This window comes from Arachis ipaensis, chromosome B10, assembly GCF_059453495.1.
Source record: "Arachis ipaensis isolate K30076 ecotype BB chromosome B10, ASM5945349v1, whole genome shotgun sequence".
In the NCBI taxonomy this organism is placed as follows: domain Eukaryota; kingdom Viridiplantae; phylum Streptophyta; class Magnoliopsida; order Fabales; family Fabaceae; genus Arachis; species Arachis ipaensis.
The window spans coordinates 161,717-185,301 of record NC_142435.1 but is presented as its reverse complement, the minus strand read 5'-3'; the positions used below and the strand labels follow the sequence as shown (position 1 = coordinate 185,301).

The 23,585-nt window shown below is 35.4% G+C and overlaps 4 protein-coding genes and 1 pseudogene across 8 annotated transcripts; 2 read left to right on the top strand and 3 right to left on the bottom strand.

Annotated features, from left to right (window-relative positions):
- Positions 1-2,918: 2,918 nt before the first annotated feature.
- On the top strand, positions 2,919-7,181 carry LOC107622605 (plastidal glycolate/glycerate translocator 1, chloroplastic). Its single transcript, XM_016324568.3, has 8 exons — positions 2,919-3,484; positions 3,570-3,885; positions 3,957-4,218; positions 4,300-4,415; positions 5,183-5,292; positions 5,747-5,924; positions 6,261-6,390; positions 6,679-7,181. Exons 1-8 carry the CDS (start codon positions 3,206-3,208, stop codon positions 6,827-6,829), a joined length of 1,542 nt encoding a protein of 513 aa, XP_016180054.1. The 5' UTR covers positions 2,919-3,205; the 3' UTR covers positions 6,830-7,181.
- A 52-nt stretch (positions 7,182-7,233) lies between these two features.
- On the top strand, positions 7,234-10,237 carry LOC107622604 (protein WEAK CHLOROPLAST MOVEMENT UNDER BLUE LIGHT 1). 2 transcript variants are annotated; one of them, XM_016324566.3, is made up of 4 exons: positions 7,234-7,700; positions 7,953-8,027; positions 8,123-8,251; positions 8,356-10,237. In XM_016324566.3, exons 2-4 carry the CDS (start codon positions 8,001-8,003, stop codon positions 10,093-10,095), a joined length of 1,896 nt encoding a protein of 631 aa, XP_016180052.1. In that variant the 5' UTR covers positions 7,234-7,700; positions 7,953-8,000; the 3' UTR covers positions 10,096-10,237. The 2 variants fall into 2 exon arrangements, with proteins under 2 accessions (XP_016180052.1, XP_016180053.1); XM_016324567.3 differs by having other exon boundaries at positions 7,523-7,559.
- A 2,055-nt stretch (positions 10,238-12,292) lies between these two features.
- LOC107621973 (protein TORNADO 2 pseudogene) lies at positions 12,293-13,439 on the bottom strand (annotated as a pseudogene). The gene has a single exon (XR_015904806.1). The product of XR_015904806.1 is annotated as a protein TORNADO 2 pseudogene (transcript).
- A 1,862-nt stretch (positions 13,440-15,301) lies between these two features.
- LOC107619858 (RING-H2 finger protein ATL29-like) lies at positions 15,302-16,166 on the bottom strand. The gene has a single exon (XM_016322097.3). It carries the CDS (start codon positions 16,163-16,165, stop codon positions 15,302-15,304), a length of 864 nt encoding a protein of 287 aa, XP_016177583.1. The 5' UTR covers position 16,166.
- Positions 16,167-16,882: 716 nt separating this feature from the next.
- Positions 16,883-23,457, bottom strand: LOC107624011 (ABC transporter B family member 2-like). 3 transcript variants are annotated; one of them, XR_015902648.1, is made up of 12 exons: positions 23,080-23,457; positions 22,461-22,786; positions 21,794-21,848; positions 21,022-21,658; positions 20,405-20,945; positions 19,936-20,315; positions 19,334-19,737; positions 18,792-19,033; positions 18,461-18,708; positions 17,957-18,369; positions 17,163-17,839; positions 16,883-16,918 (listed from the first exon to the last, which is right to left on the bottom strand). XR_015902648.1 is itself a non-coding variant. In XM_088502332.1 (11 exons), the coding sequence occupies exons 2-11, from the start codon at positions 22,746-22,748 to the stop codon at positions 17,277-17,279; spliced, it is 3,771 nt and encodes a 1,256-aa protein (XP_088358458.1). In that variant the 5' UTR covers positions 22,749-22,786; positions 23,080-23,457; the 3' UTR covers positions 16,883-17,276. The 3 variants fall into 3 exon arrangements, 1 of the variants encoding a protein (XP_088358458.1); XR_015902649.1 differs by having other exon boundaries at positions 23,288-23,457; XM_088502332.1 differs by having other exon boundaries at positions 16,883-17,839.
- Between the last annotated feature and the right edge of the window lie 128 nt (positions 23,458-23,585).

The window sequence follows — 23,585 nt, the reverse complement described above, 5'->3', positions numbered from 1 at the left end:
TTTGGTTCGGATTAGACCCGATTACCCGTTGATTTCAGAACCAATTTAATTGGTTCAATTCGGATTCGAACGGATAATCGGGTACCCACTACCCATGCTCACCCCTATAGTCAAATAGATGTTCTAAATTAGTTAATTGAACTATTTTGGATTTTGATTAATATTTGTCTTATTAATTAATAGAAATTTGATTAAAATAATCTTATAAAGGCATAGAAATTTCCTAATTAAGATTTTCTTTTGGTTTACAAAATACTCGACTACTAATAAAATAATAGTTTAATTATTATATTAATCTTTATAATTTTATTAAAATTTTAATTAAATTTTTATATTTTTTAATTAGATTTATGTATTATTTTTAATTTTATAATTAGTCTATTTTTATATCAAACCATAAAATTAACAAAAAAAATATTCAAAAAAATATGATCAAATATCTAACTAAATTTTTTATTATGAATACATTTAATTTATAAAAAAATATTTAATTAATTTTAATATTTTTTATACTAAACAAGATTTAATTATAAAATTAAAAATAATATAAAAATTTAATTAAAAAATATAAAAATCTAATTAAAAATTTAATAAAATTATAAGAATTAGCATCTTAGTTAGTCTCTTTCAAATAATAAATAAGAGTAATATATATTCTAAACTACATGATAAATTTATTATTATTAAAAAATTTTAAATTTTTTATTTAATAAACATAAAATAAATACATTAAATATTTAATTTTTTATATTTCTAATAAAAATTTTAATATATGTTTGTAGAGCGAGGAATAGATAAATCAAATAAAAAATTATAAATTATACAACGTATACATCAAAATTAATTATTAAAATTAATTATTAATATAAAATATAGGGCAAGTTACTTAAATAAATAGAATAGAGAAAATATTTACCTAAATGTGCAAAACTGGTTCTTGTTACCTGCATGTGCAAAAAGTCATTTCTATGTAATCCGTGGCAACCCACCACGGTTTCAAAACGTGCATAAACCGTGGCAGGTCCCAGCGGATTATGGCCAAAAGATATAGAGTGTAAACCGTGGTAGGTCACCACGGTTTAGTAAGGAGAGATGGCGTGCATAAACCGTGGAGAGTCACCACGGTTTATGAAGAAACTTATTTGCACATAAAACCTTGTGGGTCACCACGGTTTATGTGTGGTAAATAATGGCCAGAAAACCTTGTTAATTTTATGTCCAATAGAAAATGAATTTATTAGCACAATAAATTTATGAGCAGAATCTTAAATTATGTCTTATCAACAACAGCTTTTTATAATAGAAAGAGTACAATAGAAAAAAAAATCAGATAATACTAAGAAAATGATTTTTATAGTGCTTAAAAAATTGATGTCTATTTACTAAAAAATAAAAAAGTAATATTTAATTTAAAATGATGAAATTTAATAAATTTAAAATATTTAAAATTTTTTATGTAAAATAAATTAGAAAAAAATTAGACTCCAATAATAAATACCATGAAATTTTTGGATTTTTTTCTATTATAAAATAAAAAAATATTTTTAAAAATAAATTACACTAACATTAATGTTTGAAATCTGTGTTTTTATTTTTTATTTTAAATTTTTATGAAGTTTTCAAAATCTTAGGCAAACTTATAAAAACTACTCAAAAGTTCGTTTAAGCTTAAGGTGACCTCTCTCATTATATTCATCTTTATTTTTTCATTTATAAAATAAAGATTCATTACACTATAACATATTAATGAGTACAATAAAATAATTACTTGTTAATATTGGTATATTAATATTCATTAACATGCTTATTGATTAAATCTTTTATATAGATTTAATAAATTCACATATAAGTGTATATTGATACATTAGTATTTGTTAAATTTAAAATAAAAAATATTTATTATATTATAAGAATATTAATGAGTACTCTAAAAATTATTAATAAGTAATTATTTTATTATGTTCATTAATATTTTTTATAGTATAATAAATATTTAAATATAGTGTAAAATGAAAAATAGGGATAAACATAATGAAAAAATAATTGATAATACATGTAAAAATTTTATAGTATATATTAGTCAATAATACATAAAGAAAACGAAAAAATTTTATTATAAATATTCAATAGAAATAGATTATTTTTTTTTTTATAAAATGTACTATATAGTGTGTATTTATTAGGCTGCCTTTGTTTTCAACAACAAAATAGGATAAGACACTGAAAATAGGATAGGACAAGACACTGATGGACAGAGACACAAAATTTTATGTTATTGTAATTCTGCTTGGTGATAAACTAGAACAAATTATGAAAATCTAATTTATTCTCATTTTTTTCATTAAAAAAATTTGAGATGAAAAATATAATAATAAAAAATATAATTATAAAAAATTAACAAGAATAATAAAAAAAATAAAAAATAAGTTGTGTCTCTTGGACATAAAATTAACAAGGTTTTCTGGCCATTATTTACCACACATAAACCGTGGTGACCCACAAGGTTTTATGTGCAAACAAGTTTCTTCATAAACCGTGGTGACTTTCCACGGTTTATGCACGCCATCTCTCCTTAGTAAACCGTGGTGACCTACCACGGTTTACACTCTATATCTTTTGGCCATAATCCGCTGGGACCTGCCACGGTTTATGCACGTTTTGAAACAGTAGTGGGTTGCCACGGATTACATAGAAATGACTTTTTGCACATGCAGGTAACAAGAACCAGTTTTGCACATTTGGATAAATATTTTCTCTATTCTATTTATTTAAGTAACTTGCCCTAATATATATATATATATATATATATATATATAATATAAATATACATTAAAAATAAATTAAATAACATATATACAAATATATTAATAACTGATTTTTTGAATAATTACAAAAGAAATTTACCGGAATAAAATAGTAATTAAAACGATGGGAGGTTGAGGGTACAGAAGAGGAGGAGGCAGCAGCAACGAAGGGAGAGGAAAGAGGGTGGGAGTTTGGTGTAAGAGAAGATGTGAGGTCGGAGCAAGCAGAGAAGAGTGTATCTGTGCCCTCGATCTATGGCTATAAACTTGTTTGATAATGATAACATGAGCAATTTAGCATTTCTTTTGGTCCATCCAATTTCTCTTTTTAGGCCCCACACAGTATGTGAAGTGCGATGCTTTCTCTTGCTCTTGTTCAGTAAGCAGCTCCAACTGCAGGTATGGCGACCCTTTTACCCACCGTGCTTCTGAGACCACCGTCTCTCTCAGTCGCCCCCAGGTCAAACCATCTTCTTGCTCCCAATGGCCTCCAGAAAGGCTCCTTTTCGCACAATACAGTCATCCCCTTCGCCATCAAGGGAAAAGGCCAAGGCCTCCGCCTCCTCCAAAGGCAAATGGGTGCCTCTCATGGTGATGGAATTCGCAAAAGCAGAGAAATTTCAGCAAAATCAGCTGGCACTGAATCTGGCGGCACTTCCTCTTCCACACTTACCCAAAGTGTCAGTCAGCTTCTCATTTTTATTTGAACCACTACAAACAGGAAAGAGGCAATCATTCCTTATTTTGTTGTTGATCAATGATCAGGTAGTTGGGCTCTTCCATTTGATTGTGTCCCTGGGGCTTATTCTTGCAATGGACAAGTATTTGAAGAAAGCGTTCGTAGCTGCTGCCATTAAGTTCCCCAGCGCATTGTTCGGGATGTTCTGTATATTCTCGCTTCTGATTGTTCTTGACTCCACCCTGCCTTCTGCGGCTACTGCCTTGATGAACTTCTTTGAGCCTGCCTTCATGTTCATACAGAGATATCTCCCTTTGTTCTATGTTCCATCTTTGGTTGTCCTGCCTCTTTCTGTCAGAGATATTCCGCCTGCTTCTGGCATCAAAATTTGCCTCATTATAGGTCCCTTTTTTCTCTCAACAACTGCTCATCATTCATATTTCTTTATGCACCTTGTTGACTCTCATTTGCAGTTGGAGGATGGCTAGCTACGGTTTGTGTTGCCGGTTTCACGGCTATAGCAGTGAGAAAAGCAGTGAAGACACAAATGGTAGATGCCGAGCCTATGGGAAAACCCTCCCCATTTTCTACCTTTGAAGTGTGGATATGGTCTGGGGTTCTCCTTGCTTCGTTCCTCGGTGCATTGTTCTACCCAACAGCATTGGGGACAGCTGCCAGAACGTCCCTTCCATTCTTGCTTGCTGCAACTGTCTTAGGCTACATGGTTGGCTCTGGGTAAATAAACGAAAGCTTGCACACTTGCACTTTCTCTTTTCACTACAACTACTCTTATTCTTGTTTATTTATTTTTTACAGGTTACCATCGACTGTGAAGATGGTCTTCCATCCAATAATTTGCTGTGCACTATCAGCTGATCTCGTAGCATATGCTTTTGGCTATCTATCCAAGTCTGGGTTTGAACCTGTTCTTGGTACAACTTCGAGACAGTCTTTTGATTGCTGTAGAACTGTTTAATTACTACTATGTTCTACAAGTCTGTCTATCTTTGGCTTCTAACTTCAATTAGGAAAATAGATTCAGTGCAAAGTTACTAACATGCGTAGGGGGCATAACAAGCCTCAAGTTCATAACAAATCTATGTTCTAGAGTTTTGTAACTCACATCCAAAGAGTTTGCTAATCATTACTAAGCTTTCCAGCAGAGTTGAAATGCTTTTTCATAAATCAAAAGGTACCGGTAAAATTTAGGACATAGTTGGTCTGATAGTAAAATTCTAAGGGTTTGATGATGGAAGGCATTGATTTCGATGAAGTATATGTTTTTGACAGAACAGAAAGAAAATTGGAACCATGGAAATGTTTATACTTCAGAATAATCCCCATACTGGTATCATCACACAAGTATTATATTAGACACTTCATGGACTCCCATTTATGATTTATCCTTCTGATTGCTTTTTTGAAAAAAAATAAAATATTTGCTTTCAAGCTCATAAATCTATTAAAGACTGTTTGCGAGTCCAGTTTGGTTATTGAGGAAGGATCTTACAGTAACTCAGGTGAGAAATTGTTGCTTGGAAAACAATTTTAAATCACCTGTTTTTCTTTGGCTCTCTCATCCACAGCATGATTTTTCTCTCTGTCAATTCCTTAACTTATGCTGTTCTTTTTATTAATGGCATTTCAATATCAATAATTTTTTTTGTGTTTTTTTTTTCTCTCCTTATGTTGTTTACAGGGCATTACCTTACAAAGGCAGCCTCTGATCCTGGTGCTGGTGATATTTTAATGGGATTTTTAGGATCTGTTATTCTCTCGTTTGCTTTCTCTATGTTCAAACAAAGAAAGGTATCCATCTTGGTTTCTTAGTTCATTAGTACTATAATGCCGCAATATAAATTATATAGTAAACCAGATGAATACAATATCTTGTTATTACTGTTACTTCAATGGCTTTCCTATCTAGCGGGACAGGCATAGTTGTTGTTTTAGTGCTCGCAATTGGGTTGGATTTTCTTTCACTGTTGGACAGGTTGTGGTCTACCTTTTATCTGGGCAATATTTCATATGTTGTTATTCAGTTCTGAATAATTAAGAGATGTTAAAGAGCAGTTCAAGAAGTAAAGTATAATTATACTTGTGTAGTAATTCATTGATTTGATTATATACACTTAAAACTGTAGGTTGCGAATCATAAGCAAGATATATGGGCAACTGTATAACATGCTTTGTAACTTTTTCTGAAATCTAATAATGGCTAAACCGTTAAATAATTAACTAATGATTTGTGTACCATATTCAGCTTGTGAAAAGGCATGCAGCTGAGATTTTCACCTCTGTCATAATCTCAACAGTGTTCTCACTGTATTCTACTGCCCTTGTTGGACGTCTCGTTGGATTAGAACAATCTCTAACCGTGTCCATTCTACCCAGATGTATAACAGTGGCACTGGCACTCAGCATTGTATCTTTGTTTGAAGGTAAATGTTATATCTGCACTGCAATAGTTTATCACGTAATTAAATCTTCCTGCACTAGAACACAGTGAAAGTTAATTGAGCAAATCAGAGATTAATGATTATCCAGCAAAACTTGGTTTAGATACTGTCACACGACCTATATGAACGCACAAAGAAGGGGAAGCTCTTAAACAAACATTTGTTTGCATAATTTAACACGAATGTTGGATAACCAACCATTTTTCCTTGCATTTGAGCCAACACCAACTAATTTCTCTTTTTTCTTTCCCTCTTAAAGTATTGGTCCTCTAGTATTTCTTGTAATTCCACCTCTGAAACTTCCTTTTATGCCTGCAGGTACCAATCCATCTCTTACGGCAGCTGTGGTTGTAGTAACTGGTCTGGTTGGAGCAAATTTTGTACAAGCAACACTTGATAAACTTGGTTTTCGTGATCCAATTGCCCGAGGAATAGCAACAGCATCTAGGTACATTTCCTGAACCATTCATTACTTGTTGTCTGTTGACCAAGAATTCATTTGCATTTTTTCAATGCACTCTTCTTTTAATTACTTGAATAGTTTAATGTGAAGTAATTTCGTTTGTAAATCACTGCACTACTCTTTTTTTTCCTTTTGGGTTTGCTTTTGGAAGGGTTCCTCTTATGATTCCCCGTTTTAGTTTACCAATATTAATACTAAATTATGTATATTAATATGCAACCTACAAGCACCCGAACTATTTTCTTCTTCACATGCTCTTGAATCAAATTTCAGTGCCCATGGGCTTGGAACAGCTGCATTGTCAGCAAAGGAACCGGAGGCTCTCCCATTTTGTGCCATTGCTTATGCTCTGAATGGTATATTTGGATCCATACTCTGCTCAATTCCTGCAGTAAGACAAAGCTTGCTTGCACTTGTGGGCTGAACCCGAACATGTCAACTTCCCTTGCACATCTTATGGCTGCACGAAAAGAATTGTATAGAGCAATGAATTATGTAATATTCTCTAATGGCGAGAATCTCTTCTTGGCACGAGGGGAGGGTTGCGCTTTTTGAAGTTGTGCTTATTAGTTATTACAGCAAACGTTATTTATTTATTTTATTTAATTTCTTCCAATATATACAACTTTGAACGTCTGATATGTCGTCACTCATTAGTCACTAGTACGTCGCTTGGGTGAATTGTCATATTGAATTTGTTATGGAGTCCTAGCTTAATGGATCACCTGCCTAATTAAAATGGAATTAGACACAGCAATAATGCAATGTTTTGAACAGGAGATTTTTGTACTTTTTTCTATAATTATAGATTTGGGAAATGAAAAATAAGAAGGAAAAAGAAAACCAACAAAATCGAATGGAACACTAGCATGACTATATTTATCTTGTAAATTTTAAGAAATGGTATGGGAAATTGAAGATTGTATAGATGCTAGGCGGAGAAACAGCATGCATTGGGTCAACTTTTAGAGCATATTTAGGATTGGATGAGAGACGTGTGGTAGTAAGGTGGGGAGGAAAGTTGTGGTGGAAAAATGATGAGATATGTAGTTCCAACACGTGTTTGAATGTCATTTAGTTTAACAGAATGTGGGAGTTTAATGGGAAGGTTGGCATGAGTTGGATGCACAAGAAGGAGGACGCCATCCTGAGTTGTACGTTCCCTTCCTCCTTCATTGCCTCTACGGCAACCCCAATCCCAATCCCAACCCCAATCGTCTTATACCCTCTTCCTTCTTCCTCTCCTCTGCTCCTCCTCATTCATTCATTCCTCTCCCTCTTCCGCCTTCTTCAAGGTTTCATTCTCTTCTTCATTTCCTTCTTTATGCTTTTATTTTCATCGCCATATATTATATATATTGCTCATCTTCCCATCTCTTGATGATCCATCAACGGATTGTCGAATTTATGTGAAAATGACAAACTCCATTTAAAATTTCATGTGTGTGGATACATATGTTTGTGTACCGCCATAAATGTGTGTAAATATGTCTGCTTGACGTGGCACATTATTGCATGTAAACTAACCGCTTTCTGTGTGGAACCAGGTCCTGTGAGAAATTCGGAGGAGTCACCATCTTCAGAGTCTTCCAATAATGGAGCCACATCCAGAATCCCCAAGGGTAAATTGCTTAGCATATTTGATATTACTTGCCAAGAACAATTATATTATTAATGGGTACTAATATTGGTAATGCGTGCTCACTGTGACAATCAGGGTTATGATGAACCTGCCAATAACAAGAATTTCATTGATACGGCATCCCCTTTTGAATCTGTCAAAGATGCTGTATCCAAGTTTGGAGGAAGAGTTGATTGGAAGTCCCGCCGAACCCAGAGTTTGGAGGTAAACATATGTTTTCCTTTCCCGTCTCTGTTTCAGTTTCTCTCTCCCTTGCATGCTTTGGATGGATGTCATTAATTACTATTGGTTTTGTTGTGGCTGAACAGAGAAGCAAACTTGTAGGACAAGAAATTTCAAAGACGGAAACAGTAGAGGAATTGGAGAACACAAAGAAACTTATAGAAGAACTGAAGACTAACTTAGAGAGGATAGAAAAAGAAGAGCTTGAAGCAAAAGAAGAGGCAGATCTCTTGAGTGTTAAGATTGAGGAGATGGAGGAGGATATTGTGAGTGAAGCCAGTGTGGAAGCCAAGGCACAACTCGATGCTGAGAAGGCCAGGCATGCTGCCGCGGTTTCGGACTTGGAATTTGTCAAAAGGGAACTGGACTCACTTAATAAGGAGTACACTTGTATGGTGAGTGAAAGGGATGTGGCAGCCCGAAAGGCAGAAGATGCTGTTGCTGCATCCAAGGAGGCTGAAAAGGCGTTGGAGAATCTGACTAATGAGTTGATTGCAACAAAGGAGTCATTGAGTGCCACCCGAGCTGCACACCTGGAAGCAGAGGAAAAGAGGTCGGGCATCGCTGATGAAGAATTCCACAAGTGTAGGCTGGAACTAGAAGAGGCAGAGGAGGAGCTAGAGAAGCTCAACAAGCAAGTGTTGTCAGCACGGGTACTGAAATCCAAATTGGATGCATCTTCCTCGTTACTACTCGATTTGAAGGCTGAATTAGCAGCATATATGGGATCAAAGCTGAAAGAGCAAGGCAATCTAGAGCTGAAGAAGGAACTCGAGGAAGTCAAACTCAACATTGAGAAGGCAGCTGCTGAGGTTGACAGCTTGAGGGAGGCTTCCATGTCACTAAAATCAGAGCTGGAAGATGAGAAGTCGATCCTCTCCGGCCTCAGGCAGAGCGAGGAAATGGCAGCTACTGCAGTGACAACGCTCCAGGAGGAGCTGGAGAAGACTCGGTCCCTGATAGCTTTCCGGCGGATGAAGGAGCAAGAAGACAGAGAGATGATGATAGAGCTGCCCAAGAAGCTTCAGGAAGTGGAAAAAGAGGCTGAGGAGGCCAGAGCACTTCTTAAGGCCGCTCAGGCAGAGCTTATGGAAGCAGAACAGGAGGCTGAACAGGCCAAGGCCCTGGCAACTACATTGGAGAATAAGCTGCTGTCAACAGAGAAGGAGATCGAATCGGCCAAGGTCTCCGAGAAGTTTGCAAGAGATGCAATCAAGGCACTGGAAAAGACGGAAACAGGCAAAAGCGGGAATGAGAGCGACCCTTCCAAGGTGACCCTGACACTGGACGAATACCAGGAGCTGAGCAAGCGAACCTACAAAGCGGAGGAGCAAGCCAATGCTAGGATTGCAGCTGCTAATGCTCAAATTGAGAAGGCAAAGGAGTTGGAGTTGAGGAGCTTGGAGAAGCTGGAAGAACTTAACGAGGAGTTGTCTGTGAGAAGGGAGTCTCTCAAGATTGCCACCGAGAACGCTGATAGGGCCAAAGAAGGAAAGCTAGCTATCGAATATGAGTTGAGAACATGGATTACTGAACAGGAGGAGCAGCAGAGAAAGGCTGATGAACTTAGTCCCGATACTGATACCGAGGTTGAAGCTATTGTTGATGCTGCAACTCCTCTTCCCGACCAACATTTGTCAAGCTCCAACTGTAACGATGCCTCAGTCCTAACTGAATCAGCGCCAGGCACCGGCCCTGCCTCTGCCCCAGAAGCTCCAGCCCCTGCCCCAGATACAAAGACCAAGAAGAAGAAGAAGCTCAAGTCACTATTCCCAACAAAAGTTGTCATGTTCTTTTCTAAGAGGAAGACGCACCCAGCCAAGTGATGAGTCTCTCATCCTTCCAGTCAAACTAGTGAGCTAAGCCTTAACCTAGTCCTTATTGATGAAGGGATTCTGTATTGCCTGCGATTCATTTCTGATCAATTGTATTCATTCTTTGGTTGCAACAACAAATTAATTATCATCATTTACTGTATTTGTATATAAGGTATCGAAAAAGTTTGCTAACCATGACTGTTTCAGTCAAATAGCAGTTATGATCATAACTCATACTGTAACGAAGCATACATAACCTATACCTGCCTCATGCTAACTAGTAACTACTTCCCATTTCCCATATCCATTTGATTTAAAACTAGATTTAGACTCCTGACGTAGAATTAAAATGAATTAATTTTTATGTATGAAAAAAATCTAATAAAAAATCTTAAAATTAATATTAAATTTGATTTTTTTTTTAAGTTATTTGAAAAAGTTGTATTCAATTAGAATTATTTGTATATATTATTAGTTAACAGACATATTTGGTAAATAATAAAAATAAGCTCAAACTAATTTAAAATGATTTTATTTAATATTTATTAATTATTTTTAAAATAAATACATAATATTAAATATAATAAATATGTAATTTTAGATGTTATATATATATATATATATATTAACTTAAATAAGATAACTTTATATTATTCTTTTTTCTTAGCATTACTGATTAACTAATTGCTTATTGCTTATATTTATAAGTCAAAGGTAATTATTATTTATGCTGTTGGTATTTTGTAGCTTAGTCCCTAACCGTTAAAAAAGTATAATTAGTTAGATCGATATTATTAATATTTGTTATTCATATACAAAAAAATATATTAAAATATAAATACAATTTGAAAAAGAAATAAAATTCTATTTATATTTATAACTATAATTCTAAAATTGAAGCATAAAGCATATCAAATTATCAATTATTGCGTGAAACAACTATTTACGTCAATAGAATATAATGCAACCATTGTATACTGTCACGAAATTGCATAAAGGTTGTGCAATATCCGACAAACTAATTTTCTAGATATAAACACAGTTTTCACACTGCAACCATAGCAGGGGTACACATCACAACTAGGGTATCCGTAGAAATATTTGAAGATAGGAATGGAAATATAAACAAAATTTTTTTCGTGGAGTTGGAAATGAATAAAGATCTCCTAACATGAATTTGGAGTGGGGATGACAATTAATATTTCCTATTTTAAAAATTCTATATACATACGAAAAATTAGTTATTAAATTAGTTATTATATATTAAAAAATATATGTATTATTTAATTTATTTTTAATATGTATTTATATTTTAATATATACTTTAAATCGATAACTAATTTAATGGTTAACATTTAGTGTATACATAATATAATTATTTCTATTTCGTGAGAATTCTTTTCTTAAAGATAATTATACATAAAATAATCAATTTAAATAATATTAGTATTTAATATTAATATATAATTTTCATACAATGTTTGTTTTAATTTTAAAATTTTAATATTTAGATATATATTTATATTGCGTTATTATCTTAGATAATTCGTTTCTTAATTACATAAATTTTTTTTATCGAAAAATCACTATACTCCCCTGCGTTACCATCCCTAGTACATAATGCTCGATCGCGGACCCACAATTAAAATTTGAGACCATGGCCATGGATAGAGATGACAATCTTAATATAGGAGAGCAGGGACGGAGACGATTGTTGTCCATTTCTCATCTCCCTCTCTAAAATTAAGGCATATATCGTGTAATTGTTCAATTTTTTTGTAATTTTTTTCATTTTTCTGTGTAAATAACCTAATAATGGTTCACAATCAATAACATCCTTACCATTTAGAGTAACAATAAGTCGAAGAACACCATGTATTATGGGTAGTGAGGTTTTATATTGACTTCCAGGAGATTTTTTCTTTTAGAGGTCCCACTTTTAAGTTTTTTCTCGATTTATTCTTCCATGAATTTCGAAAGAAAAAAATTAATTCCTCGCCCCTATTCTACAGAGTAATTTTTTGTCCAATCCCCATTACTGTCTTTGATACCCACACTTAACAGAATCCCATTGTCATCCTGTCATCCAAGACACAAGTTGCAGAGTAATAGTCTATGCATATATAAGAGCATGCATATCAACATAGGTCATAGTCTAAAATTAATAATTTTGCTTTTATTTATATAGTCGAAAATTGATGTTTGGTTTAAATCCTAAAATTGATTCTAACATTTAATTGACTATGATTAACATTTCTTCAATTTCCTTTGTTTTAAGAATACATAATAATGCAATCATTATGCTAAATAAGTAAATATGATGGAATAATGATATGTTAGAAGCAAAATGATACATTTAGTTGAGGAGCACGCACCAAAGATGCGTTTCTTGTGGGAAAAGTAGTCGTCTAGGTGTATCCTTGCCTGTATCTGCGGAAGAGTTGGTCAGTTTTTGCGTTCCGAAAGGCAAAGAAGGCAGCGAGGTAGAGTGCAACGAGAGGAAGCAAAGAAATGAGGAGTATGAGATTGGCCGCTCTCCATTCTTTCCTGAGGGCGGCCAAGACACCGGCCTTACAGGAGTCACAGTTGTAGCAGAGCTGCATCTGGTCGTTGCTCCAGCGTGTGCAGTCAGCATCTGCTGCCGTGCTGATGGGGCTTATCCAGTACGTTGGATTCACAAAGGTGTAACCGCATTCTGTTGGTGGCTTACAGCACCCTGACTGCATGGGTGTCAGATGCGCATTAAAGAAGTCCTGAGGCATTCGGTAACTTTGGTTCAAGCGAGCGCACATATTGGTTTTGGAAAGGCAGGTTTTGATACGAGAGCTTCTAATCCTTCGACGAAGCCAAAGCGAGAAGTCATCCAAGTGGTATTCCAAGTATGAGCGGTTGGGTTGAACGTTGCCGTGGCCTCTAAGGGTGACCGTGTACACCAACACCACCAGGCACACCAGCAACACGATTAGCACCAGCATGGCTACCAGGTAGAATATCATCACCCTCACCTGCTGGACTCTCCACAATAATGCTCCCGCCAATCCTGCCAGACCCACCACCATCATCACAATCCCCAACATAAGCACCGCCCATTCTAGAACCTTCACACACGATTCCGCTACCTCTGTGCTCAGCCATATCCCGGCCCCAATTATTGGAATCGACAGCAGCACCGCCCCTAAGGTGATGCCTCCTATCACATTGTTGCTCAGTGCCATATCCGCAACAGCTCAGCGTACTTGATTGCTGATAATGGTCTAATCGACTGCTAATTAAATTAAACCAAAAGGAATAATGAGGCCACGTACAGGTCTCTTTTCTTCAAATTTGTTCCTAACCTTCAATACCCAAAAGCTAGCCAGCTAGTTAGAATAATGAAGAATGAGTTTGTTAAAGTTGGTTTCGAATATATTATATAAGCAATGCTTAGAAGCTAACTCAATTTATTTTTTTTAATTATTTTATTTCTCTTAAATTCTATATTCTAAATTATAATTTTTTAATTCTAGATTGTAAATTATAATTCAAAAAAATAATTAATTAATAAAAATTGATTTTCTGCAGTTTCTCATCCTTTATTTAGGACGCGTTACTTTGAGGCTTATTTTTTTGAAAGCAAAGAATACCTTGGGTTGTATGTGCACGTCATGGACAAATTAAAATCAGAAGGAAGAATCCATGTGTCCATGTGTCTTTCAAACCTCCTTTGAGGCTTTGACGCACTTGTATATTTTTCCTTTTCGAGTTTTGATATAATCATCAGCTTTGAGCTCTATAAAAATTCAAAAGGCAAATTAGAATGAGTTATAGCATTCGCTGTTAAAATGCCTCTCCGTAATAGTTTTCTAGGATACATGGTAACTAGGCCGTAATAAGTTATTTGACAGGTTATATTTTAACTTACGACAATTATTTGTTTAGCTTATTCTAACTTATAAACTCGCATTTATGAATTAGAAATATAAATCATTATAAGGTTCATGGAAAACATTAAAAATAATTAACTAATCACATAATTCATTAAATCAGAAAAGTAGAACAAGAACAAAAATTCAAGAGAACAATTTAAAAGAATTCATTTATTCTGAAAATTAAAAAAAAATTAGCAACTTATAGAGAAGTAAGAAAAAATAATAGATTTTATGGAGTAAAAAATTGCACACTCTCCAGTTATGCTTATCAATTATCATATCTTCCAAATCAATAATATTCTTGTGATGGTATCGTTTTTTAGATCTTAATTTTTAAATCCTTTTTTATTTAGTTTAGAATCTCTACAAAATTTTATAAAAACTTTTATTATCTTCAATATTCTTATAAAAAAATTAATCCAAATCTTTCATTATTTAAAATGAATTGAATTACACCTGAAATTATTAAAAAAAATAGAATCTATATCAATTCATACTTTAATTTTAAATTATATATTAAAGTGAGACTTGCGCGATGTGCAAAGAGGTAAATTAATTGTGCTATATAGTGTATTCTAATGTTAAATTTGAATGGTTTTATATTAAAAATATATTGTAGAATATTTATTTGATAATTTATATATAATTTCATATAATTATTCAACTAAAATATAATATAAATTAAAATATATTTATTATTTTTAAAATTTAAATTTATTTATTTAAAAAAAAACCATAAAATTTTTATATTAGAATTGTATAAAATTACATATTTATTCGTTAATTTTATTTTTATATTTATTTTGGTTGTCATACAAATTCATTATATTATTATGCTTTATTATTCATTAATTAGGACATACTTACCATGAATAACACAATTATTAGGTGTGTATTGTAAAGTGTGGTTGGGTGGTCTTTGATTGCAATGTTGAATGGGTGGACTAATTTAAAGTGTGAACTGTGAAATGTAGTGGTGGTATGATGTTCCTTAATTTGCAATGGTAATGTACTAATAATGTACTATTTTCTTCGTTAAGCCAAGATTATATCTCTCGTTTTCGTTTACCCGGCCATTTTAGATTGAAGTCATTCTTCATCCGGAAAATAAAGTGTAAAAACAAAAAAAAATCCAAATGCACGATAATAATGATAAACAATAATATATATCTAACACATATATACACTACAACAGAATAGAGAAAACCTAGCTAGTATGTTCCTTCTTAAAGTATAGGTAAATTTAAATCAATGAAGAACAAAAGGGGGAGAGAGATAGTAATTGGACAATGATTAAGATGCTAGCTTCAAGAAATTTGGATATGAGCGAGAGAGGTGGAGCAGCTAGATACAGATTCAACAAAGCCACAATTACTACAAGGCCTAGTCGAAGTCGTCATCTGCATCTCTTGAAAACTTGTACAACTCTTAGAATAGTGGTGCCGCCCTCTTATAATGTGTTGCGGCAGCCTCAAGGTATATTTATCATCATTTTCTTCTTCTTCTCCTCTAAAAACTATGGAATGGCCCGTTGAGTGTGACCTTGCAAACTTATGTTCTTGCTGCACCCCATTATTATTATGATAATGTTCATCACTACACGAATGATCCTCTCCTCCTGTACCCTGATGACCCCCACTACCTTGGGTGGCCATGTCTGTTATTATGTCAATGCGTATGTCAGCACCACCACTGCTACCACTGATTTCTCCTTCTCCTGATTTATGCTCCTCGAGGTTTGTGCGGCAAACAGGGCAAGTCTTGTGGGAATAAAGCCAAAGGTCAATGCATTCTTGGTGGAAAACATGGCAGCAAATAGTCAAGAGGCGAATCAAGCTGTCGTCCTCGAATTCGAGCAAGCAAATGGCACATTCTAGGCTGCGGAGGTCCTTTACGGAGGAATACACAAAGGTTGGGAACGTTTGAAGCATGGAAGGATCAAGGCCTATTGAGGAAGACCTATTTGTTGATGAAGGACGAAGCAATGAACCAGAGAAACTCTGGTGGAAGGCCCAAGAGTGGAGGACGCTTACAAGGCAGTACTTGCACAAGTACACAACGCTGAAGGCCATGAAGCATAACACTAGGATGGCTAACGTGAATGCTATTAACGCCGGTGGGGTATTGTATTCTGCTTCGGGCGTCTTGTAGCCCGCCTCCGACGATGACATTGGCAAGATGATGAGACACCAATCAACACGGCAAATGTGGCGGCCGGAGACTCGCTTATTCCGGACCTTCCATTCTTATAAATTCTTCTTTGCATCGATGAGAGGACTTCGATCCCGCGCAAACATACATACAAGGTGATGATTTTTGTTTCTTTCTTAATTTTAATTTATTTTCCAGCCTTCTTTTTATTCTTTGGCTAGAGGTGGGATTGGTGAGAAGAAAGATGTATAGCGAGAATCAAGGAGACATGTCATGGTGTACGTTATATGAGTAATATAGCTAAGCTAGATGGTGGGTTAATATCAGAGAGATGATGCTGTATGTTGAGGGATTGGTTTTTCGTCCTCAATAAGAAGGATTGGTTTCTATGGAGTCCTAATGAGTAGGAGAGGCCGGAGGGATTATATTTGAGTGCACGACAATGTAGCCTTTTGTATGCGCTCGTGTGTACATATCAAAATGTTTGGGAGCCATAATTTGAAAACTAAATACTAAAAGTCATAACTCATAATTTACTCTTTTTTATTTGTTTTTCTTTTATATATATAAAAAAGAATTATATATATATTAAGTTAAATAAAATAAATTTGTATTATTGTCTTCCTATATTATTCGTGTATATGTATAATCGAAAAACGGAAAAAGTGACTATACATAGAATCACTCGCAATTAAAACATAATAATTTAATATTTATAAATATAGTTGCATAAATCGTTTTAGCGTTAAATATGACTTGAACAACTAGAATTACTCCATTCAAGTCAACCAAAAAAAAAAAAAAAAAAACTCCATTCAGTAATCCACAGTATACACTCCTTTGTTGGTTTCAATTGGTTAGTGTAACACAATAACTGGGAATATTTGTCTTAACGCCATCTTTAGTTCTTCATGACTATGCATTACTACGTTTACATACATATACCACGCAAAAACAATCGTAATAAGTCCTAACGCGGAAACTAGAGTAGGCAAGCAATGAACAACAAAATTATACATCACAACTTAGGGAAAGAAGTAGCTTACAATTGTAAATTGACCAGAGTGCTACTACGACCGTTAGAAGTTAATATCATCAAATATATTATCATATTATGGATAGGACAAATGACTAATTTTGTTGCTCATGTAAATGTAGATGTTGTTGTTGAAGGCTAACTAATTTATAATATGCTCCACTCTTGTTCTGTATCAGACTCGAATGAGTCCCTTGCTCAACTATTTTTCCATCGTCGACAACAGAGATTTGATATGCATTTCTTATTGTGGATAGCCTATGAGCCACCACAATTGTTGTTCTGTTGTTCATCAATTTGTCTAGAGCTTGTTGTACTACACGTTCTGACTCCACATCTAGTGCGCTGGTGGCTTCATCCAGCAACAAGATTGCAGGATTCTTCAATATGGCCCTCGCAATAGCTATCCTTTGTCTCTGACCACCAGATAGTTGAGCTCCTCTTTCCCCTACTTTGGTGGAGTATCCCTCAGGAAGACTACTTATGAAGTTATGAGCATTTGCAAGCTTAGCTGCTTCAACTACTTCTGAATTGGACGCTTCTTCCTTTCCATAAAGAATATTGTCATAAATCGATGTTGCAAAAAGAACCGGTTCTTGTTGCACAAAACCAATGTGTTTCCTAACAGATTTTAAATTAAGATTCCTTATGTCTTTTCCTGCAAGATAGATAATGAATCATCATTGTAGGAACTTAGGATAATGATTTCACTAGCAATTATGATAAGTAACCAGCAGAAAGACTACTGATGAGACATTAAATTTTGTATAATTACCATCAATCATCACCCTTCCAGATGTTGGATCATAAAATCTGAGTATAAGAGAGATGACGGAGCTTTTCCCGGAACCACTGTGCCCCACCAAGGCAACAGTCTTCCCTGAAGGAACTCTCATGTTGAAATCATTAAAAACAACCACATCTGGCCTTGAAGGGTATCGGAAATGGATATTTTTTAGCTCAATTGTTCCTTCCACTGTATGCAACTCTTCTCCCACATCTCCCTTTATTCCTGTCCTTCTATCCATCACTTCAAAAACTGATGCAGCCATTTGATTTCCTTTTAGCATGTCTGGTGCCAATGCCAAAGTCTCCCCCATGGCCAGTGCGGTTACAATCAAAACCATGAACGACTTCATAACTGATTTAAAGCTAGAAAGCTCCTTCTGCATCAAAACTGATCCGTACCTGAAAAAGGTATACAATGCAAATGTCAGCATAAAGCCCACTTTTAACATATTACATGTCACATAACATCGAAGATATTTAAATAATGTACCATAAGGCAAGGCCATAAGAAGAGAAAATAAAGAACTGGGATATGCCATAGAATATGCCAGCAATTTGGCCTCGTTTGAATGAACGCTTGGATGGTTCAACAAGCTCTTGAGCATAAAGGTGGATGACTTTTTCTTCACAACAAAATGCTGCAACAGTACGCATATTACTCACAGCCTCCCCCGCCAACATGTTGGCTTTTAGATATGCTTTGCTCAGGTTTCCACCAAAGCCTTTCATAAAAAGTTTCTGAAATCATAGAAGAAATTATGGAGATCCAAGAAATGAACCAAAATCTTAATGTCAAAAAACATGGAACAAGATTAACAAACCTCACTGATGTGACCACTGACGATCAAAGGATATGTAGCCAAGACAACAAGCGTAACCCTCCAGTTCAAAATGAAGGCAATAATAAATGAAGTAACAATCAGACCAACATTCTGAAAGAGAATTGTAGATCGATCAACAACAATAGTTCTTAATAAAGTCGCATCAGCCTCTAAACGTGATGAAAGCATAGAACTTGTGTTGCTAGTATCATCAAACCAGGCAATTTCATTTTTCAAAACAGCTGCAACCAGATGAGTGAGGGAAGTTAAATGAAGTTTTAACCAATGATTGCTAAATAATATGGTTGATCTTTGCATACCTCAAGAGGAAAAATGTGTAGGACTTATATAAAGTAAAGTGATTGCAATGCATGGTTTTAACTTAAAAAATTCAACAGTTAAAGTAAAGTCATAAATCTACGTTTAAGAATTCAATTTTTTACAGATTGGGCATGTATAACAAATTTCAGACCAGTCAGAAGTGTAAAAAGAAACATTTCAGCGATAAACTTGAATGACAAGAAGAAGTTGATCACAAGTACCAGAAAACATTGTTTCTCTGACACGAAGGGTAAGCCGCTCGCCCATGATTCCGAAAGACAGATGTTCGATGGTATAAGCAGTAACGGCTAAAATTGCTGCCCCGCAGAAGAGGAAAGCTATTTTCCTAATTTCACGACGCGTTGCATTCCAGTCCATGTAGTATGCTACAAGTGCATGAGTTATTCCGAGAGCAAAAAGTGGCATCAGGGCACCAGCAATAAATGCACCCAAGGTTCCAAAAACTCCATAATACCAGTCAGGACCAACCATGGAATATAGTCTCCTTATCGAGACATGGCTTGAGTTGTTTCTAATACTACTTTCTGCTTCATTAGAACCAAAATAGCCAACAGATTCTTTATCCGAATGAAAACTACCACCAAAGCTTGTTGTACGGGAAACGCTATAAACAACAAATAATAAACTTTAGTAGGTGACCTGAGGTATTATCCTGGTGGACAGTGGAATATAGAAAAGAGTTGCATTATCTTTTATTACAATGACTTGAGAAATAGATACCCCACTTAATACTATCTGGCGTAGCGGGTTTTTAAGGTTTAATTACCTAAATTCTTATAACTGCTATGAGTTACGTAGGTACCTGGATGTTTGTCCCATGCTAGAATCCACACGAGGGTGGTGTTGCAAAGAGGCCGACTCCTGGATTTCAACAAGAGATGCATATACACCATTTGGGTTAGAAATGAGCTCCTCGTGGTTGCCAGTTTCCACAATCTTTCCTTGCTGAACAACCGCGATAATATCTGCATTCTTAATGGTAGAAAGCCTATGTGCCACTATCACGGTTGTTCTACCAACCATCACTCGATCAAGTGCCTCCTGTACACTCTTCTCTGACTCCGCATCCAGAGCGCTCGTTGCTTCATCTAATAAAAGTATTGATGGATTCTTGACAATAGCTCGAGATATTGCAATCCTTTGCTTCTGTCCACCTGATAGTTGAATCCCTCTTTCACCAACCTGCAAGATTAATTTCATTATTATATTAGAAACATCCTACTCTTAGCTTCCTCCAGCCTCTAGCCAGGTCTACATGCATGCATAGTTACCTTTGTATCTAATCCATCCGGAAGATTGTTAATGAAAGTCTGAGCATCTGATAGCGTCACAGCATGATTTATTTCAGCAAGCGTTGCATCATCTTTTCCATACAGTATGTTGTCCTTGATGCTTGTAGCAAAGAGTGCAGGTTCTTGATTAACTAGCCCAATTTGCTGTCTAAGCCATCTGAGATCAAGTCCCCTAATATCGTTCCCGTCTAGTAGTATTTGACCAGAAAGTGGTTCATAGAAGCGCTCAATCAACGATATTATAGTGCTCTTTCCGGAGCCACTTCCTCCCACAAGGGCTACAATTTTGCCAGAAGGAATCTCAAGACAGAGGTTGTTGAAGATGGGTACATCAGGACGAGAAGGATAACTGAAACATACATCCTTAAATTGGATGTTACCCTCCAATTTGCTCAATCTTTGACCAAACTTGGAGCTGGTCTTGTTCACTGTGTCTCTTTCTATCATCTCAAAGATGGGATAAGCAGCTGCCCTTGCTCGGACAAATGCAGAAATATCTGGTGCTGCCTGCCCAAGTGATCTGAAAGAGCAAAACATACATAAAAATGATCTCGATCTACCAAGGAACAAAACAAAAAGGCTGGACTTAGGCTTACAGGCTAGAGATAACAACGTTGAGCATCGTAGTGAAAGAGACGCCGCCATTGGCAATATTCTTGTGAACAACGATGCTAGTGAACCAAACAAGCAGAGCCCAGGAGAGGAAAAGGACGCAATGCATGGAGCCTAGTCCCAGACCCTTTGCCAAACCTGCTTTATAGCCATTTCTATAGGTGTTGATGAGAGCCGCTCTGTATGATCTCACTGCCCTTTCTTCTCCTGAAAATGCTTGTACTGTTCTCACATTGGCTATCACCTCTTGAGCGATCCCACCAGCCTTTACATAGGCTTTGCGAACTCTGGCAACTAGCCCAAATGTGACATATGCATAAGCACCTCCAGCAAGTGCAATTAAGGGTACAATTGCAAGTGTCACTAAACTGATCTGCCACACTTTCACAAATCCAATGGCAAACCCCGCTGCAAATCTGCTTATGTAATGCATCAAATTTCCTACCTTCTCGGATATTGCATCTTGGACAACAATAATGTCACTTGTAATGGCAGATATAACATCTCCGGTTGATGCATCTGTATCAAATAAAGTAATATCTTGATTCAGCATTGATCTTAAATAAGCCATCCTCATCTTCGCTGCCTGACGTTCTCCGGTGTGCATCCAACAAGCAACCTCTGCATATACTCAGCATCGGCACGCAAAATTAACATAATAAAAGAATTAAGCAAATAAGATCTACGTAACTTTTCAACTTCTACTAGAATTGCACTTTACTTGGGTATCAATGAAGTCATGAAATAAGTTCATACCTGTCCAAGACGCAAACAGTATTACTATACTTAGATACACAAAATCCAATGAGTACTGCAAAACCTCGCAGCAAACAAGTATTATTATTATTTTTATTTTCCATATACATACATTGATACATATAAGAAATAAGCATGTTTAGCACTAGCAAAAGACCAACAGACACTTCTAAGTGAAGTCTAACCGTTGTTTGACAAGGTCTGCAAAGTGATACCAACCAACTAACTAGCTAGCTAACCACTTCAAATGATGAAAAATTAAAGTAGATATTGAATGTAATGATGATGTATGTGATATATTCTGCTTTGGCAATCCAGAATTTGAGCTTCAAGGGGAACTGAGAGAATTGATAGTGAAGTTTGTGAATCTGAAAATGAGCATTGAAATCATGGAAGGCCTCAACTACAGAACCAGTTTTCAGCTGCTTATACCAACTAACTGCACATTAACTATAGCTAACCAACTACCTTCAACTCTGGTTAGCTTAAGTTAACTCAGCTTTTAACAAACTTTACCAGCTGGCATTGCTGAAATAACTAACTATTAATTCTGAAAATGTAACTAACATAACTACCAGCTAACTTCTGACCTTCTATAGTAACTAACATGATGTCCAAAATAGAAAACGTGAATATACACAAGGATATATTATAGTTCAGCACAAACCTTGGCAACTCGATGGGAAGTTTCTTTGGGATAAAGGTAAGCTAAGCCAGCCACATTGATCATCTTTCCAAAGAAAATAAAGAAGACAGGCACAGAGGCACCATGAACACATGCCCCAATGGATCCAATAGCCATCAAGACACAATCATAGAAGTCAGCAAACGAGAAGAGCTTGTGTAAAGGAACCCTCTGTTCCTTTCTACTCTTTCCTGCTTCCTTCTTTATCTCTTCATTTGCTGCCTCATCAATTGCCGAGGCACCAGAGAACGATTCCTCCTGCTCTGACATATAAATTGAGCGCTATAAACTTGTACAATTGCAAGAGGCTGCTGTGACAACAAATGTGACTATATCAGTTGTGCAGAAGAAGAAGATTTTCTTAAATTCATGCTACGAACGTATGTACTGAAAAAACTAACATGAGGATTATAGAAAGAATGGAGAAGAAGAGGCTGTGGTAGTGGGTAATTAGTTCATAATATAAGGTTGAATAAAAGAAGGGATCAGAGTTTAATTTTGCATATTTTGCGTAAATTTTTTCATGATATCGACAACTAAGTATTATATGCATATATACACACACACGCCAATTATGGTCGAAAATATCAACTACTTTTACCATTAGAGATATAAACTAAACATATATATGTTGAGAGTAGATTACAACTTGTGTCCATCTCCACCTATATTTGAGAGGGACACCTACATATAGATTAAAATTAAATGCCATATGTGATTGAGGATATCAATGGTAGTATATAAATGCAAAATAAACTAAGCGAACTCAATCTGAAAAAAGGTTTGATGTTTGAGCGTGGTTACGGTGCCTTCGATCTCTGATCTTCTCTGGCGAACCACAAGACACGAGGCACAAGCTAAGAGGTTATGTTTGTGTATTTGTCTTGAGGATTAGTGATGACGAGCCATTATTATTGTTGTAGCGAGCAGATTTACACCATCTCCCTCTTGCATTGAGAAAAAGGAATGAATGGAATTCGCTTTAGTAGCAGAGCATTTACATATATAAGAGAATGGATTAACCATAGCCGCTTAATTTGTCTGTACGTACGTAGTTATACTTAGTGAAGAAGAAAATCATATGGGTAAGAAAGATCGAAATTAAGT